Source organism: Schistocerca nitens, chromosome 3 (assembly GCF_023898315.1).
Source record: "Schistocerca nitens isolate TAMUIC-IGC-003100 chromosome 3, iqSchNite1.1, whole genome shotgun sequence".
Classification (NCBI taxonomy): Eukaryota; Metazoa; Arthropoda; class Insecta; order Orthoptera; family Acrididae; genus Schistocerca; species Schistocerca nitens.
Window position 1 is genome coordinate 138,768,449 of NC_064616.1, and position 20,290 is coordinate 138,788,738.

Here is a 20,290-nt window from a genome sequence, read left to right on the forward strand (position 1 = left end):
GCCTATGGTCTCTATGTGAGATATACGATGGTGGTGGTAGTATTATCATGCAGTCTACCTCAAATGCCCATTCTCTAAAATTACCCAATAGAGGTTCCTGAGACCTAAATTGTTGTTCTTCGATGGAATCCTATTTACTGTGGAGATGAGGAACCAGCCCAGCGATCCATATGCAAATGTCCAGAGAACTCACACACTGGGTTGCCTAACAGACAAATGGTCACAAATCCCTCAATTATATGTAAAAAATACGATATGTGATTTGCTGGTAGGCACTCCTCATGTTACTGTATGCTAATAGGTGTCCAGAATGTAGGTGCATATCGTTTAGATGGAAGCAACATCTCCAATAGGTTTTGTTAAGCATTATACATCATTCTTGGAGTATTGGCATTCGTTTTAGATGCTGCCTCAGGCTGGTCCCTGCAGCAGCTTGCATGGCAGAGTACAACAAAAGCGTATCTGTCCCTGCTGCCAATGGATGGAGACCTGTTTATGCAGTGGCCTCGCTGTGGCTCCTCCTTTCACGCTATTAAAATCATTCCAGACTCCATCACGACACAATGTCTGCAGTGGCTGCTGGTTGTCATAGCTGGCACAGCAGCAGCATTGGCAGTGGCAGTGGCGTCCTGACTGCACGAACTGATGTCTATATGGGTCGCGTCAGCTGGTGCAGAAGGACCAGACCACAAAAGGTACCTTCCCGATACTGTTACTGTCTTATCCCAGAGGAGGCGTTAGTGGCACAAGTATGGCGACTTGTTTAAACATGGGATATTACTGAATCTAGTGATGTCTTTTGTGTGTTTTTACATGCTTAGATCCCTGCAGCAACGTTCCTACTTGGGTTTTATTGGATTTTCCGCCATTATTTACAAGTCTGTTATAAGCTTATAGTGTCAGACTCCTCTTAGACAGCCTGATAGTGATATCATAGTGTGAAGGCCATTTATTTTGAGTCATAAATTCTAGTAAGTGCAGTGCGACCTGTTTTAAGTAACTGATAATGTGAGCACTAGTTACTTCGAATGTGATAGTCGGTTTTTATCTGTCTGGAGCTGATAGCTGATCTCTGATGATGTTCACGGTGATGTTGATAGGTCGACGTGCAGAGCATGAATTCCAAGTCCGTCTCATGACGGCTACCATTCGCAAATGAGTTGTAGGGGTAAGCCACCACTATTTTGGAGTTGTGGGTAAACGTCTTAGGTAGCCATTCAGTAATTCAGTCTGCCGCCATCAGCCAATTGGCCTAGAGGGGTGAGGAAGGTTCGGGGTCATAAATTAAGACGTTTCAGATTAGGCTAAAAGTATCTGGTCATGAATTAGACTTACATAAGCATAAGTTAAGAGAAATGTGACAGGTCATGAATTACACTGATGCAGACATCAGTGCGCAATTGTACTGTTTGTTTATATAACGAGGCTAGCCCAAGTGGGCGGTTTGTTTACACTGAGAGAACAATGGAACCATTGTTCTTGGACCTGTTCAGCAATACTACTCGTGAGCTGTACCATACTTACTTTTAAATTAATCTCAGATCTGTGTAAGATGTCTAACTTCTTCTGTTTACTGTATTTTTTCTTGCTCTTGTTCCATTATGTTGCAAGTGTTTATTGAAAAGGGGGGAGGGGGAGGGTCATGAGAACGATGACTGTCTCCCAAAGAACATTTTAGTAAAGGCGTTTATATTTTCAGACTTACAGATTTCCAAATTTCTCAGCTAAATTTCAAAGAATATGGAAGCATTTAATGTGCTTCGAAAATGGCAAGATATTTTAGCAATTATAAAAAGTACCTAAGTGAGGATAGTTTTGAGCTGTTTTCTTATGGGTTTGGCCACTTGCATGGGATTCCAGCCAAGTAAAGGCATTCATTCACAGACTACCTTCTCCCGCTGCGATCCCTGAATGTAGGTGGAGAGACGAAAAGAAACAACTAATTGAAATACTGATACTTGTAGGTGCATCCTTCGATTCCGTGTTCTTCAAATTATAATGTCAAAATTGGGTGAGTTTATTGCTATTACAGATCTTAAATCTCTTACAAGATACAAGTACTTCTAAAATTTTCGAAAGAATGATTTTCAAAGCCAGTATTTTTCTCAACCGCAATGTCTTGGAAGTTATGTTAACGCCAGTAGTAAGCCTGAGTAAACAAATTATTGTTGTATGACATTATGATATATATTTATATATTTTATTGTTGTTATTATTAAATTTCAAAGCATCTGTGGCATTTTAAAAGTGGAGTGCCAGGAGATTATATTGTGTGGTTGAGGAGGGGGGAGAGGAGGAGAGTAGACAGTAACAAACTGTGACTCCCTCAAAAACTGAACCTTGGAGCTGTACCTGTTTTGATGCTATAGGTTCTTTCAGTAGATACCGTTAATACTGCACGACACAGCATTTGAATGTCTGTTTCTTGTTTGTAATTCCATGCTGGTAAAAACTACAATGCAATGAGAGAGTTTTTTGAAAAACTTATGATTGAAAGAGATGCGAATAACAACGGCTAAAAGTAAAAATATCGCATTCATTCCACTGTAGTACAGTCGCAAAACCTGCATTTGGTGAAGCCGCCACGAGGTGCAATAACAACTTTATACGTCATGGCGTAGAACAGTACAGGCATTGAATGTTTTCTAGAATTAGTAAAGAGCTGTTGTGTGGGAGTTGATAGTTTCAGAACATTGTTTAGCTAGTACAATGTGTTTGCCTTACATACTGATTTGATCAGAGAACACCGTGCACTGGTACCTCAGGGGAAGGCACTGTACATTTGTTTGCCGAGAGACCATACAACATTTGTGTTCAGTCGGCGATGCGTCTTACGTACGAGCAGGCCAAGGAAGAAGCAGGAGGCGTTACGTGGGGCAAAAGGCTTCTGTCTTTCAGAGACTCGCCGCTAGAACGTGGTTCCGTCAAGAAGGTCACTGCTAATTTCTTCAGCAATACATGTCTAACTGTGCTAAAGCGTTATCTAATGACCTCGCCGTCGATGGGACGTTAATCAAACTCTCCCCTTCCCTACCTACAATGCAAGATTTATGTTCTTATCACAAATATGTTTCCTCTTCGATATCAGTAATGATGAGAGAGAGCGTAATTCTAGGTTACATTTACGGTGGGCCAAATTTTGTGTTATCTGTTACATAATATACTGAAATCACTATCTATGTGAAACACCCTTACAAGACAAACTTAATTTTTTCTGTTCCTGGGATGAACGATATAACTTTGTCGAGGTCTTGAGGCTCCGTTAATGCTGTAGGCGCTCGCTGTGCTGGGTTTGGCCATGTTACCACGTTTCAGTCTAACCAACAGCTCGAACTACCACGGTTCATAGACCTAAGGTGATGAGATAAACGAAGGGAAGGGAAGAGACCGCGAATGAACGGACCTAGCACCACAATATCAAGTGTGTGACATGACGTTAGATCTCCCTGTGAGGTAAATAATGATTTGCAGTAGACAATTTTGATGACGATATTTGATAATCTATGTCAGTAGCCACTACGCTCCAATAAACATACCAGACATTTATTACGTACGCTGGTACGGGATGCTAGGGCCATAATTACACAAGAGGCTTCTGATCATGTTAAACTACTGAAATACGAGGTGTGGCTAGAAAAAAACCGGACTAGTACTGGTGAAACAATAAAACGAATGCAATAAGGCTGAAAGACGCGTGGCCTGTCACGTGACTCTCGCTCCGCCTACTGCTCGAGTTTCATCTGCCTCCTGCACTCAGTCTGCCCGTGGCGTCTGTTTTAAGTAGTTGAGGTTTTGTCTGTGCGTCGGAAAATGTTGAGTGTACAGAAAGAACAGCGTGTTAACATCAAATTTTGTTTCAAACTAGGAAAATCTGCAAGTGAAACGTTTGTAATGTTACAACAAGTGTACGGCGATGATTGTTTATCGCGAACACAAGTGTTTGAGTGGTTTAAACGATTTAAAGATGGCCGCGAAGACACCAGTGATGACACTCGCACTGGCAGACCATTGTCAGCAAAAACTGATGCAAACATTGAAAAAATCGGTAAACTTGTTCGACAAGATCGCCGTTTAACAATCAGAGCAGTGTCTGAGTTAACAGGAGTTGACAAGGAAAGTGTCGAACAAGTTTACCGATTTTTTCAATGTTTGCATCAGTTTTTGCTGACAATGGTCTGCCAGTGCGAGTGTCATCACTGGTGTCTTCGCGGCCATCTTTAAATCGTTTAAACCACTCAAACACTTGTGTTCGCGATAAACAATCATCGCCGTACACTTGTTGTAACATTACAAACGTTTCACTTGCAGATTTTCCTAGTTTGAAACAAAATTTGATGTTAACACGCTGTTCTTTCTGTACACTCAACATTTTCCGACGCACAGACAAAACCTCAACTACTTAAAACAGACGCCACGGGCAGACTGAGTGCAGGAGGCAGATGAAACTCGAGCAGTAGGCGGAGCGAGAGTCACGTGACAGGCCACGCGACTTTCAGCCTTATTGCATTCGTTTTATTGTTTCACCAGTACTAGTCCGGTTTTTTTCTAGCCACACCTCGTATTGTCCTTTTTAATTTTGAACAGAAATTTAGGTCATTGTTATAATTTACTAGTTAATATTAAACACATTAAACTCTTTCTGGATACAGTGCCTTCCTTGTTTTGGGATATGAACGTCTTTCTAGACCACTGGAGGAAGCAGAGCCATTTAAGGCCAGATACACTGCGGCCAGTTTAACTGCTCGAATAATGTAACTTTTTACCGTCAACGAGTAGGACAAAAATCCTAAAATACCCAATAAAGTATCGTTCGTCTTTTAGAAAGGACGCTTTTTGATGTCGATAATGCTTTACAGAGTTTAGGTTCTTCATGTTACTCAGGTACTTTACGCGGTCTGTGCTCTAAGTGATATAACTTATTTCATCTGCAAATAAAGTATGTGCTACACACAGACAAATTATACATATTTTTACACATTACACAATGTATTTTTGACCATTTGAGTTCTTCTTCAAGCGTTGCCCGTCCACTTGTACAATTTTTGGGGCTCTTATGTGGATCGGTTCAAATGGTTCAAATGGCTCTGAGCACTATGGGACTTAACATCTGAGGTCATCAGTCCCCTAGAACTACTTAAACTTAACTAACCCAAGGACATCACACACATCCATGCCCGAGGCAGGATTCGAACCTGCGACCGTAGCGGTCGCGCGGTTCCAGACTGTAGTGCCTAGAACCGCTCGGCCACTGTGGATCGGATTCGTGGAATTAAGCATTACTGTTACGAAAACTTTATGTGTTTAATGTTAGAAAACGAGAATAGTGATTAAAACCAAACAAAAAGACATGAGAAGAAAAACACTTCTTACGTTTGCGAAGGTGGATTGAATCATATGTAGCAGCTCATACACCGTACTCAAAATGCAGAAGTTTATTTTCCGAGTCAAATAGTTCACAGTCTATATTAGGACATAAATGTCAATTTTCATTCGATATTACATTTCTCTATGTGTTAATATACTCATGGCTACATCTCTTACCAATGGAACAATTCAGCTACTTCCTATTATTGAAGAATTGCTAATTTTCCGCTTCTCTCATAGTTTTCGTGGGTGCTAACTGTTTTTTTTTTTTTTAATTACATCTAAATCTCACTGTGACCTCCATGTGGTCTGAGCGGGAAGTGCTAGCCGTGAGTGGGAGTCTGGCCTCAGGAATAGGTGGAAGTTGATTCCTATGTTTGTACTCCATAGTTGTAGGGTACAAACACATGTCTGATGATAGCAAATGTAACAAGAAAATTCCATTCAAACAATTAATACACACGCAGAAGTACTATGTGACGTTCGAATAAAAGGGTAGCTGAGAATTCGAAAACGGCTGAGCTGGTTTTATGGCCTAGCAGGCAAATGACATGTGAAAATGTTTCATTTGAATACGTTGAATACAATCATCTTCTGCAAAAGAAAACAGTTTTATTCGTGATTTACCTACTTATCAGTTACATGTCAACTGCAGAGTTTACTTCATTATGGACAGCAAGGCAACAGTGGACTCATTTTCCGGTGGAGTTTGTTTCATATACTTAAGCACTAAACCAGGGACGGATTGTTATCCGCCTTGCTGCTAATACAATATTGCGTAAGTGTTCCAATGGGTTATCTGATGTTATCTCTAAAAAAGAACGATCAAAATCATCATAAATCTTCACTTCTTACGCACCCGTAACTGTCGTATTTTTAGTAACGATACATACTTGTCTTTGCTATGAAAGTTATAAGGCAGCCATAGTTCCAGTTTCCTCTTTCAAACATGTGGGAACTTGATTATGCACTGACGGAAAAAAATCCCAACACTAAGAAATAATTAATGAAGAGTAATAAAATTTCGGGAATACGTGTTTCTAGGTAACATATTTAAGAGATTAACGTTACAAGTGCACAGCTTAATGTAAGCCTGAGAAAAGCCACTGCAAATGTGAAATTCTGGTACATTAATAACTGGTGTAAACACCATAATGTTGAATGTAAGCATGCAAATATGCATGCCTTGTGTCGTACAGGTGCCAGATGTTAGTTTGTGGGATGCAGTTCGATGCGTGTTGCACTTGGTCGGTCAGTACAGGGACGGTTAATGCTTGTTGTGGATGACGCTGAAGTTGTCGCCCGAAGATTTCCCATCCCTGCTGAATTGGAGACAGATCTGGTGATCAAGTAAGCTAAGGCATGTCGACACTCTGTAGAGAATGTTGGGTTACAACAGCAGTATGTGGGTGAGTGTTATCCAGTTTGAAGACGCCCACTGGAATCCTGTTCATGAACGGCAGTACAACAGGTAGAATCACCAGACTAACGTACACATTTGCAGTCAGGGTGTGTGGGATAACCACGTGAGTGCTCCTACTGTCATACGAAATCGCACCCCAGACCATAACTTCAGGTGTAGGTTCAGTGTGTCTAGGCTGACAGTTTGGCTATAGGCACGGTCATGATCTCCTCCTCAACAACACGCGGCCAATACTGGTATGGTGTCATGTACTGATACCACCTCATTGGCCTAAAAAGCAATTTGCTGAAACCAAAGGTGCGTGCCCATTGAGCCACACTTTCAGTGGCTCCGTGCCACGAGCGCACTCTGCCGCCTTGATATAGGACGGTCGGTGGCAGCCACATAGCACACTCATACTTGGAGACACTTTGCTACGTCACACGTCACACTGTAAAGACATCACCTAGTAGTGGCTTTGACACCATTGTTCGTGCTTTAGTTCAGAGAGCCTCTTTCTTGTTGACACTGAGTGCTGGGCTCTGTCTCCTGCTGCATTATTTGTAATGAGTCTTTGTACATTCGCACAAACTCAAGATAAATAAATCATCTGTTTACAGTGTTAAATTGGTCGCATCATTTCTGCTCCTGCAAGCTTTCCTATGATGACAGTTGTCGCACCACTCTGACGCCTAGCTCTGCTTGCCGTTGTGTACGAAGCTATACACAACAACTGGAACTGTGGCACGATCGGCTTTCATCAGAAAACACAACACACCTCGACTGCGCCCTATAATGAGCTCTCTCCTGACACTACTGAAGTCGCGAACGGCGGTGGTTTGGGGTCAGTGAAATGCACGCTACAGGGCGTCTGGCTCGGAGCTATCCTTGAAGTAACCGATTTGTAACAGTTCTTTGTGTCACTGTGGTGCCAATTGCTGCTCGACTGCTGCTAGGAATGCAGTACGATACACGCCAGCCATATGCCGAACATGACGGTCTTCCCTCTCGGTAGGACTACGTGGCCATCCAGAGCCCTGTCTTCTTGCTACCGTACATTCCCATGACCACCGCTCCCAGCTATCATGTAAAGTGGCTACATTCCTGCCAGGTCTTTGTGCAGTATCGTCGAAGGAACATCCAGCATCTCTTATTCCTATTACACGATCTAGTTCTAAGTCAATGAGCTGTTAATAATGGCATATTCGTCATCTCAAATGTAACTAACGCTCACGACCGTTACAGTCTGTATTTAACGGCAACCTGATTTGTATCCTCATAGTGCCCCTACCAGCGTCACTTTTATGCGACTGGTGCGAAATTTCAATAGGCGTCATCTCTGGTAAGTAGAAACACGCCTACCAACCTTCGTTTACGTCGCACAACACCTTCCTGCTGTTGGGATTTTTTCCCGTCAATGTATATTTTACATGTTGTTTTCAGTACTTAGTAAAACATATTAATCATCCTTTAACGAAACGAGTCTGTTCATTTGATTACAGTATATGCACTTACCTCTTGAGTAGTCTATGTCAACTTCTTCTACACTGCCGATTTCTGCTGTGCCATTGTTCATACCTCCGCACAGTACTGGTTCCACTCCACCTGTAAATGAACACATACCACTGCAGAGGCGGTACTGTTCTTTTTTCCATTTATGTAAAATAATTGCTGATTTACATAAGAACATACATTGAAGGCAGACTCATGCTTACGAATGAGGGTCGGAGGCAATACGAGAATCTCACATTTTTGTCCTGGGCAAGACTGATCGTGATGGTTTCCCCTATGCCTTCTTCCGCCCTCTTGTGAATGTGTGGATAATTAGAGTGAGTTGTTGAGCAGTTTACTGTGGTGTTATTGTGGATTATAATTGAATGAAAGGAAGGGAGCGGGTTACATCTGATGGCAGGATATAACTAACTTCTCGGGAACAGCAACAATGTGTCCGCTTAACTTACCGGACGAATCACCAATAATAATGAAACGTGCCCTCATTCCACATGTCATTACGGAGAGATCTTGAATTTAATGCAAGACATAGTTACACAGTCTGTTGGACAAGAACTGTAGATTACAACCACAGGTGAACTTCTTGCGAAAATACTTGTAACACTGCGAATAAAAATTGCTTCCGGACCCAGGTTTAAAACACTTATCTTCAGATCGAGAACCACTGCAAGGGGATGCGTTAGCGAACTTGGTTGTGAGGGAAATAAGTTCTCAATTATCCGTTTCTAATCTGCAGCTTCATTAGAACAATATCTAAAGTGAATACAGTTCCTGATTAAATGGTGCACAAACTTATCTCCGTCGTTATTCGGACACAAAGAGGACGTATTATTAGTTTTATGATTTTTTTGATGACGTTGAGCAACACACATGGCTTTGCTTCTATATTTTTTGTATCACTGATAGTTCATACACATCCACGCACACAAAATATTACAATCTTCAAATGGTGCGACGCCATAACGTAGTTCAGAAAGCTATCAGTAGTCCACATGTGACCAGAAGGTCAACCGTTGGTTATTCACAGTCTTGTGAGTTGCTACTGCTTCACATAATAGACACGTTGTTAGTCGTCTGTCTTATGTGAAGAACAATAATACAGTTATCACAAGGATCGACCTGAAGACATATTTCTTACATTGAAAATAAACTTCTGTCTCCGTCATCGGAGCACCGAAGTGGACGGAGGTGATGAGAAGTGTTGCAAGGGCTTATGTTTGGAGCGACCTATCGCATCTGCCACCTCTCGTCACCTCGTCTTTGAAGTCTGTACCCCACTCTTATTTGCGTCTACTCATAACGCAGTCTGAAAAATCTGTCAAACTGACGTTAGACACATACCAACACTTTCTGCAGAACAGAGGAAGAGGAATGCCTTTAGGCTTCTCAGTGTCTCAGGCGAATCATGTTTTCGGTGGTAGTGTTTGAAGCATTATTACTGTCACTGGTCGAAAGATACTCCTGAAAATATTTGCCGTATTCAATATTTCAGCTCTGTCTTATGTGTACATTGCTCAGTGACTACCCTGTCTTCGTAAACGCTTGCTGGACTTGGTCTACTGGTTGGAAATTTACGTGACATAGCCTGGGAGCAAATACTCATCAGCTAGATTGAAGACACGTAGTCCATGAGATGCAAAAAGATATGTTCGTAAAAGGCGATTAGGATGCGGAGATATCAGAAGGTATTTTATATTCTGGGCATCTACAGCTGTTGAAAGGCATGATGTTAAGAATAATTCCGTTGACAGCTGGTAAAAGTGTTGTTTTATTGATACACAAACGGTTTCGCGGGCTAAAGCCTACATGGTAAAGAGTGATATACAGTATCTAAACTTGATGGATGTTAAAATTAATAAAGGTAATATCTAGAAGGTCATAGGTGTACCCATGTTCTTAGTCAAGATATATTATTCAGTGAATATTGACTACTTTACATTGGTGAATGTAGGGAGACATAGACGTGATCCATAAATTTCGTAACAATTGCCAGTGCGTGTATCATGTAGTTATAGACCTGTTTTGTAAAAAAAAAATTGGATTTTCAATAAAAAAATGCACGGTACTAACGTGATTAGTCGGGGCACAATGCAGATTACTGTGTCTGATGGTATAAGGTGACACTTTCTTACCCGTGTGACAGCTTGGCAAACCGTTATTGGGCAGAGTAGATGTGGCCCGCAGAAACGGTTAAGACGCTCGAAAAGCTGGAGGTCAATGTGATGTCATGTCCTCATGCCTAGGAGTGCTGGATCGCCACCTTTACAAGCCTGAATAATACTGAATTTTACTACGTACTGATACTTAATAGTACAAACAATCGAAATTAGCCAGAATGGTATGATGCTTTAATTTCACGTGATTATTCAGCATGAAATGTGCATTTTCTTTTTTATATGTAAAAATTCCTCCTTCCTCTAATATATTCAAAATACGGCTTTTCTTTCTTTTCATGAAGTATTTTTAAATTTGCTGAAGGGCTTGTGGTGCTGCGTCACGATTTGCGTAAGTCCGTTGTAAATGCAGATTGGGTTAAGGTGTTCCTGAATTTTTTTTTAAAATGACCTACCGGATTGCCGTATATATTTCTTAGGGCAATCGTTGAATGTAATGCAGTATACACCCGCTTCATTTTATTTCTTTACCACAGCTTTTTCCTTATGTCTCAGTTTACCACATAGATGCGAATGAGTACTATACGCTGGAATGATGTTTATACGCCTCATACATCAAACAACTGGCAGATGTATGAGGCTTAAAAACATCATTCCAATGTATTTTACTTATTCGGATCTAGATAGTAAACTTGGTCATAAGGAAAAAGCTGTGGTAAATAAATATAATGAAGCAGGTGTATACTGCATTGCATGGAATGATTACCCTAAGAAATACATAGGGCAAACCAATATGTCATTTAAAAAAACATTTCAAGAACACCGTAATTTTAAGAACCCCCGATCTGTATTAACAACACTCTTACGCGAATTGGGGCACGTCATCACAATCCCTTCAGAAAATTTAAAAATTTTCCATAAAAAAGAAAAAAAGCCTTAATTTTGAATGGATTGGAGGAAGTAGAAATTTTTAGATACGAGAAAGAAAATGAACAGTTCACGTTGAGTAATCAATTAGAATTAAAGCACCATGGCATTCTGGCTAAATTTTATTCTTTACGCAGTTAAGTATTAGAATGTAATAAAATTCATTATCGCTCCTAGTCATGAGTACATGACGTCACACTGTCCACAAGCGAGGCCACGAGAAAGACAGGCCATGGCACTTAACGTCACAGTAGGTCTTAAAGAGCGCCAGCAGCCGCCACCGAAGGACTATTTCGGACGAGTTTTAGAACACTTGAATATGCGTTTAAATGCAAGCAAGCTCTCAACAGCACACAACAAAGTTAAGATATTTGTGGGTACCTTTTCAATTACATATTGATTTCTCGTAGGCCCTGCTCGGAGCCGAGCTACTGTTGAGGAATTTTGAGAAAATATGTGCCTTCTCACCTTCCTTCTTTCAATGCCAATAACAGCTTCTCTTGCACTTATGAGTCTCCCTGAATTGCAATGATTGTTGATGACTAATGTAATATGCAGATGTGACGAAATTATCCATCCAGTTAGCATGGCACAATTTTCTTAGTACAAAATGTTTCTTTGGATATTTTTTGGTTATTTTCCGTGATAGGTATATTTTCGTTGTGTATAGACGTGTTATATTACTAAAATATATTTTTATTTTTCATCCATATGTCACAGTTTCTTTTGTGCAACAGGTTTATGAGCATTTTGTGATGAATTTTAATAATAATTTCTACTTATCTTTGATCCTTTCATAAAGGCACATAATTATAGAATTTCGTTTTTTTTTACTACTGTAGGACTAACCAGCTACCTCTTGTTTAACAGATGATAAAACATTCAAAAAGAAATACGTTGATAATACAAATTTTCTTGTTGTTTGTCTACACATTTAAGGAATGTGTTGAATAAAAATAATAAACTCAAAGTACCTCAGAAATAAAACAAGAAAAAAGAGAAACAGTAAAATGACAGAAGATGATCATACAGTAATGGAGGAGTAACAAGATCATCAACAAATATTTTGACCACCATCATCTAATTTTTATCCAGAGTTTCCTATTACAGTAATTTTTTTCAATGGCAATAGCGTAGATTTTATTATGAATGTTTAGTCTTATGTAGCTCAGGAGTTTATATGTTCGCAGTTGTCTGTAATTCATGTGTTCTTACATTTTCTTACAATTTTCAGCACGAGGTATAACTATTTTCTTTTCAGATCACAATCATGTTGTACAGATCATAACATATACTTTTCTTGACAATTTTATCTATTTTGTTTTCTGTTGTTATACCAAAATGTGTTACGATAGCGATTTCAGTGTACTAATCCATTTGTGTTGTTGTACAGCAGTAGCGAGGGTATGCCATTGAAATATTTATTAATTATATGTCTTTACACAACTTCAGTGTTATGACTAGACGGCCTATGTGACTGACTTTGGCAAACCGTCCCACGAAGTGCGTTCAACCCCTTTCTGTATTTATGCTACCCTCTTATTTGACCTTTGTTTCTTATTCCTTGTCGTTAAGTGTTTATGTTTTCTCCTGAAAATGTGTTTATGCTTCCCTCATTGGTGTGTGTTCCCCATCCTTGTGTGTTTATGCCAGCACTGCTCCTTATGCTTATGCATATTTGTAGTTAGTAATTGGAGATGGTATAGATTCTAGTTAATTAGGAAGCTAAGCTTTTTCTGTTATAGTATGCAAAAAATGTTGTAGGTCATGATTTGCTATTCTTCAATAACTCTAATGTTATTCTCACATGATGTATTTGCTATTTTTATCTATTTGTCTTTGTAGTTAGTAATTGGAGATGGTATAGATTCTAGTTAATTAGGAAGCTAAGCTTTTTCTGTTATAGTATGCCAAAATGTTGTAGGTCATAATTTACTATTCTTCAATAACTCTAATGTTATTATCACATAATGTATTTGCTGTTTTTATCTATTTGTCTGTCACAGAATTATATAGTTTGCTATATGAGTATCTTATTTTTAAACATCAACGTTTTGTTTTCCTCTATGTAGCAAAGTTATATTGCATGTGCAGTACCTACTTTTGTTATTATTCCTGCCCTTCATATTACTTCTTGTTGTACAGTGGCAGCATTATAGATTGCAATCTTTTCTATACTTTGTTTCATAACATACAATATTCATAACTGGGATCTGCCTGGGAGAGACTTATCACTTAATGCACAAGCATATGCCATACATGCTTTGGATATTACGCTGAATTCCAAGGACATAAAATGAAGGTATGACTTTTTCACGACTGTACAAAATATATTACATTTATCAGCATTTTCTTCAAGAAACGAGTGGGTTGTCAGTTGACAACATCAGGATATTTCACTAAGTCTGTCTCTCATTCGTTCACCAAAAAGGAATATTACATTCATCCATGGTAGTGAGTTGTCAGTGTGAACAAATAGACACTGAGTCTGCTTAGTATGATTATATACAACAAGACTTGTTAAGGAATTAACTTTTTACAGTGCTGTGTGTGCTCAAATATCCAGTGAAGTACTTGCTTTACCTACGTGCAGAATAACATTTATACATTTTTCGCATTTATAGATTTTCCACATGTGATACAAAACAGTGCTATATGAATCTTTATGTTGGATATTGCAAAATGGACAAACTATAGAAAGAATATTAGGTTTCATTCACCCAGTGGCTATACCGAATGACACTTGTACACATGTCACTTGTTATATATGTTGTCTTCCACGTAGGTTTTTCACTGTCACGCTGTTTCCTGTAAAGTCATATTACGCAGCACCCATCAAAATCTTTGAGTTATTTCTTCATGCTATTCTGAAATTATACTTTTGTAATTAATTTTTTAAAAATTTTCTTTCGGTGTTTTTTGAGGCTCACTCGCTATTTGCAAATAAGCCGCTAACAAATTCTGACTGGGGAAAGGGCAGACACTGTGTGTGCACGTTATCTTGGTCATTACAGAACACATCCACATATCGATATGCACACATATTTTCCCAAGGGCATGCAGCTTTACTGTATGGTTAAATGATGATGTCGTCCTCTTGGTAAAATATTCCGGAGGTTAATAGTCACCCATTCGGATCTCCAGGCGGGGGCTACTCAAGAGGATGTCGTAATCAGGAGAAAGAAAACTGGCGTTCTACGGATCGGAGCGTGGAATGTCAGATCCCTTAACCGGGCAGGTAGGATAGAAAATTTAAAAAGGGAAATGGATAGGTTAAAGTTAGATATAGTGGGAATTAGTGAAGTTCGGTGGCAGGAGGAACAAGACTTCTGCTCAGGTGACTACAGGGTTATAAACACAAAATCAAATAGGGGTAGTGCAGGAGTAGGTTTAATAATGAATAGGAAAATAGGAATGCGGGTAAGCTACTACAAACAGCATAGTGAACGCATTATTGTGGCCAAGATGGATACAAAGCCAACGCTTACCACAGTAGTACAAGTTTATATGCCAACTAGCTCTGCAGATGACGAAGAAATTGAAGAAATGTATGATGAAATAAAAGAAATTATTCAGATAGTGAAGGGAGACGAAAATTTAATAGTCATGGGTGACTGGAATTCACCAGTAGGAAAAGGGAGAGAAGGAAACGTAGAAGGTGAATATGGATTGGGGATAAGAAATGAAAGAGGAAGCCGCCTGGTAGAATTTTGCCCAGAGCACAACTTAATCATAGCTAACACTTGGTTCAAGAATCATAAAAGAAGGTTGTATACATGGAAGAAACCTGGAAATACTGATAGGTTTCAGATAGATTGTATAATGGTAAGACAGAGATTTAGGAACCAGGTTTTAAATTACAAGACATTTCCATGGGCAGATGTGGACTCTGACCACAATCTATTGGTTATGAACTGTAGGTTAAAACTGAAGAAACTGCAAAAAGGTGGGAATTTAAGGAGACGCGACCTGGATAAACTGACCAAACCAGAGTTTGTACAGAGTTTCAGGGAGAACATAAGGGAATAATTGACAGGAATGGCGGAAAGAAATACAGTAGAAGAACAATGGGTAGCTTTGAGGAACGAACTAGGAAAGACAGCAGAGGATCAAGTAGGTAAAAAGGCGAGGGCTAGTAGAAATCATTGGGTAGCAGAAGAAATATTGAATTTAATTGATGAAAGGAGAAAATATAAAAATGCAGTAAATGAAGCAGGCAAAAAGGAATACAAACGTCTCAAAAATGAGATCTACAGGAAGTGCAAAATGGCTAAGAAGGGATGGCTAGAGGACAAATGTAAGGAGATAGAGGCATATCTCTCTAGGGGTAAGATAGATACTACCTACAGGAAAATTAGAGAGACCTTTGGAGAAAAGGGAACCATTTGTATGAATATCAAGAGCTCAGATGGAAACCCAGTTCTAAGCAAAGAGGGGAAAGCAGAAAGGTGGATGGAGTATATAGAGGGTCTATACAAGGACGATGTAATTGAGAACAATATTATGGAGACGAAAGAGGATGTAGATGAAGATGAAATGGGAGATATGATACTGCGTGAAAAGTTTGACAGAGCACTGAAAGACCTAAGTCGAAACAAGGCCCCGGGAGTAGACAACATTCCATTAGAACTAGTGACAACCTTGGAAGAGCCAATCCTGACAAAACTCTACCATCTGGTGAGCAAAATGTATGAGACAGGCGAAATACCCTCAGACTTCAAGAAGAATATAATAATTCCAATCCCAAAGAAAGCAGGTGTTGACAGATGTGAAAATTGCCAAACTATCAGTTTATTAAGTCACAGCAGCAAAATACTAAAGCGAATTCTATACAGACGGATGGAAAAACTGGTAGAAGCTGACCTCGGGGATGATTAGTTTGGATTCCGCAGAAATATTGGAACACGTGAGGCAATACTGACCCTACGACTTATCTTAGAAGCTAGATTAAGGAAAGGCAAACCTACGTTTCTAGCATTTATAGACTTAGAGAAAGCATTTGACAGTGTTGACTGGAATACTCTTTTTCAAATTCTGAAGGTGGCAGGGGTGAAATACAGGGAGCGAAAGGCTATTTACAGTTTGTACAGAAAGCAGATGGCAGTCATGAGAGTCGAGGGACATGAAAGGGAAGCAGTGGTTGGGAAGGGAGTGAGATAGGGTTGTAGCCTCTCCCCGATGTTGTTCAATCTGTATATTGAGCAAGCAGTGAAGGAAAGAAAAGAAAAATTCGGAGTAGGTATTAAAATCCATGGAGAAGAAATAAAATCTTTGAGGTTCGCCGATGACATTGTAATTCTGTCAGAGACAGCAAAGGACTTGGAAGACCAGTTGAACGGAATGGATAGTGTCTTGAAAGGAGGATATAAGATAAACATCAACAAAATCAAAACGAGGATAATGGAATGTAGTCAAATTAACTCGGGTGATGCTGAGGGAATTAGATTAGGAAATGAGACACTTAAAGTAGTAAAGGAGTTTTGCTATTTGGGGAGCAAAATAACTGATGATGGTCGAAGTAGAGAGGATATAAAATGTAGACTGGCAATGGCAAGGAAAGCCTTTCTGAAGAAGAGAAATTTGTTAACATCGAGTATAGATTTAAGTGTCAGGAAGACGTTTCTGAAAGTATTTGTATGGAGTGTAGCCATGTATGGAAGTGAAACATTGACGATAAATAGTCTGGGCAAGAAAAGAATAGAAGCTTTCGAAATGTGGTGGTACAGAAGAATGCTGAAGATTAGATGGGCAGATCACATAACTAATGAGGAGGTATTGAATAGAATTGGGGAAAAGAGGAGTTTGTGGCACAACTTGAGTAAAAGAAGGGATTGATTGGTAGGACATGTTCTCAGGCATCAAGGGATCACCAATTTTCTATTGGAGGGCAGAGTGGAGGGTAAAAGTCATAGAGGGAGACCAAGAGATGAATACATTAAGCAGATTCAGAAGGATGTAGGTTGCACGAGGTACTGGGAGATGAAGAAGCTCGCACAGGATAGAGTAGCATGGAGAGCTGCATCAAACCAGTCTCAGGACTGAAGACCACAACAACAACAGTTTTGTGTACATATACTCTGCGCTACACACAAACAGAGTTTAGAAACAGAAAAGTTACTAGTTTTTGGATGGCCAATTTAGACAATTTTAATTAGCCTGTCGCTCGCCGTATGGTGAATAATTTCTATATTAAACACACGGGAAAGTTACAGCGTTCAATAAATTTTGAATGATGTATAAATACATTTCGTAAAATTCATCGCACACTCGGACTTACGTGGAAGAAGACGGTGAATAACACGAAAGTTCTCGAGGAACAACTCAGAATCAGGGCAAAAGGAATTCCTTATTTAAAATGTATCAAAGAGGACAGGCGTGACTGCCATCCACCTCTCCAATTGCCTATATGGACGAGACATGTTCACAACAGTCACGCAGCGTCGTACCGATAGAGTGACAATTCACTACAGGGTTTGCTGAAATCTGTTTCGAAAGGAAGCAGAATTATCATCATCCATGCTGGCGTAGAGGACGGTTTTGTACCGAAAGCCTATAAAATTTTTAAATTCGGCCTGAAACCTGGAGATTATCACAACGAAATGAACTTCTCAACTTATGAAAAGTGGCTCAGGGTGAGATTAATACCTAATTTCTACCTCATACTTTCCACGTTATAGATAACGCACATTATCACAATTATTCTCTTAGGTTGTTCGCAGATGATGCTGTAATTTACCGTCTAGTAAGGTCATCCGAAGACCAGTATCAGTTGCAAAGCGATTTAGAAAAGATTGCTGTATGGTGTGGCAGGTAGCAGTTGATGCTAAATAACGAAAAGTGTGAGGTGATACACATGAGTTCCAAAAGAAATCCGTTGTAATTCGATTACTCGATAAATAGTACAATTCTCAAGGCTGTCAATTCAACTAAGTACCTGGGTGTTAAAATTACGAACAACTTCAGTTGGAAAGACCACATAGATAATATTGTGGGGAAGGCGAGCCAAAGGTTACGTTTCATTGGCAGGGCACTTAGAAGATGCAACAAGTCTACTAAAAAGACAGCTTACACTACACTAGTTCGTCCTCTGTTAGAATATTGCTGCGCGGTGTGGGATCCTTACCAGGTGGGATTGACGGAGGTCATGGAAAGAGTGCAAAAAAGGGCAGCTCGTTTTGTATTATCACGTAATAGGGGAGAGAGTGTGGCAGATATGATACGCGAGTTGGGATGGAAGTCATTAACCCTAGCATTACCAACGTATTTTTTGTTACATGTAATACCAACGGGGGGGCCTCAAAGGCCCATAAAGAATACCACAATTTATTTTATCATAAATCAAGTTTATTTACTTCTGATACCTCTAATAACAATTCAAAATGCTTAGACATTGTTTTTGTATACTGGATAATAAAAGATGTTATTATAATAGGAATAAAATGAACAAATCACGAGATTCAGTTTATATATTTTTTGGAATAATGTTTCAAAATAGTGTTTTCTTATAAAAACGACTTTTTTAATTCGATACACTACATGAAGCAAACAAAATTTACTGTCTCATTCTGCAACGCATTTTTCACACAACACTGTCTTCCTGCAGTGTTTCCCACAGACGTGTTTGTGGCACTGAGAGCAGGTAACAGTTGACTTTCCCAACTTGTTGTACTTGATCTTTTTAGATGCAGCTTCTTGGCAGCATAGGTGGCACCGTCCACGTGTTCCTGGTTCTGCTGTTGAGGATGATGGTTCTACAGAGCAGCTGAGCTTCCGTTGTGTGATGCTTTCCATTGCCATTATTACTGGCTTCTGAAGTCCATACAAATTTTGTGCCCGTTTATCTACTTGAGATCTTATTAGTTCGAGACCTAAGTTAGTGATAAAAACTCTTCTGCGGTTTAGCAAATTCTTTTTCCAATTCGGAAAGTTGAGGAGGAAGAGTGAATATGCATTTATTGCTGCTATGTCAATGAGTGTGTAGAAGAGGGAGAAAGGCCATCTTCTTGTTCCTCTCTTTGTGCTGTAGTGTCTTGCCATCTGGTCTATGGTGTCCACGCCTCCCTTTGTAGAATTATAAAAAAGATTTATGTTAGTCTTTTTGTAGTCTTCATTCAACACCCCTTCTGAGTGATAAGTTGAAAGCATCAACAGCAGTCGTTTTGGCTTCTCGCGGACTAGCGTTGATGCAAGAGTAACTGGTGGCCTCTGTGTCTGAGGGTCAGTAAAAGCAAAGATGGAAGAGTGTAAACTGCGGCCAGTTGTAGTCTTCAGCTCTTCAGGTATGTGTCGTCTGTTAGACTGTAGGGTGCCAACAAGTGTGAGGTGAAAATCATTCCATAGAGTCTCAGCAAGCTCCACTGAAGTATAGTACCGATCTGTGGTAACATTACGGCCTGATTTTTCAATAGGTTTTATTAGTCTCTTTACAATTTCCATCGGTCCATTTGAATGCTGTGTATTTCCTGACTTGCCTGTATAGATGTCCATGCTGATCACATATCTAGTCTCAGAATCAGACAGCATTCGAATCAGAATGCCGTATTTTCCAGGTTTTCCTTTTAGAAACACCTTGAATGGACAGCGACCACGGAACAAAGACAACATCTCATCCACTGTTGTATGTAGACCAGGAATGAAATACAATGGAAGTGAAGAATTGAAGCTTTCAAAAATTTCCCTCATTGGAGCAAACTTGTCAGTCTGGCGACGAATTTCTCTTGTGTTCTTATCATCAAACCTCAATATTTTAGTCAATTCGAAAAATCGGGTCCGACTCATTGATCCATAGTACACTTGTCAGCCCTGAAGCAAAGACCATAAATCTTGGACAGGTATCTTATTGTCATGATTTGAACCCATGATTAGCAAGAGTCCTATATAACAAAATAACTCATCTTCATCTGTGTGCTGAATACCTAGTCGAGAAGCCTCTTCATTTGAGTGTAGTTTTATTAGATTCATAATTTGAGGT

At 39.6% G+C, this 20,290-nt stretch overlaps 1 protein-coding gene across 1 annotated transcript in view; it reads right to left on the minus strand.

Moving 5' to 3' along the window:
* LOC126248080 (glutamate receptor-interacting protein 1) overlaps positions 1 to 20,290 on the minus strand; it is a 535,929-nt gene that overhangs the window by 327,355 nt on the left and 188,284 nt on the right. The window contains exon 3 of the mRNA XM_049948737.1: positions 8,282 to 8,371. Within this exon, the coding sequence (XP_049804694.1) occupies positions 8,282 to 8,371 (90 nt within the window). The remainder of the gene's footprint in view (positions 1 to 8,281; positions 8,372 to 20,290) is intronic.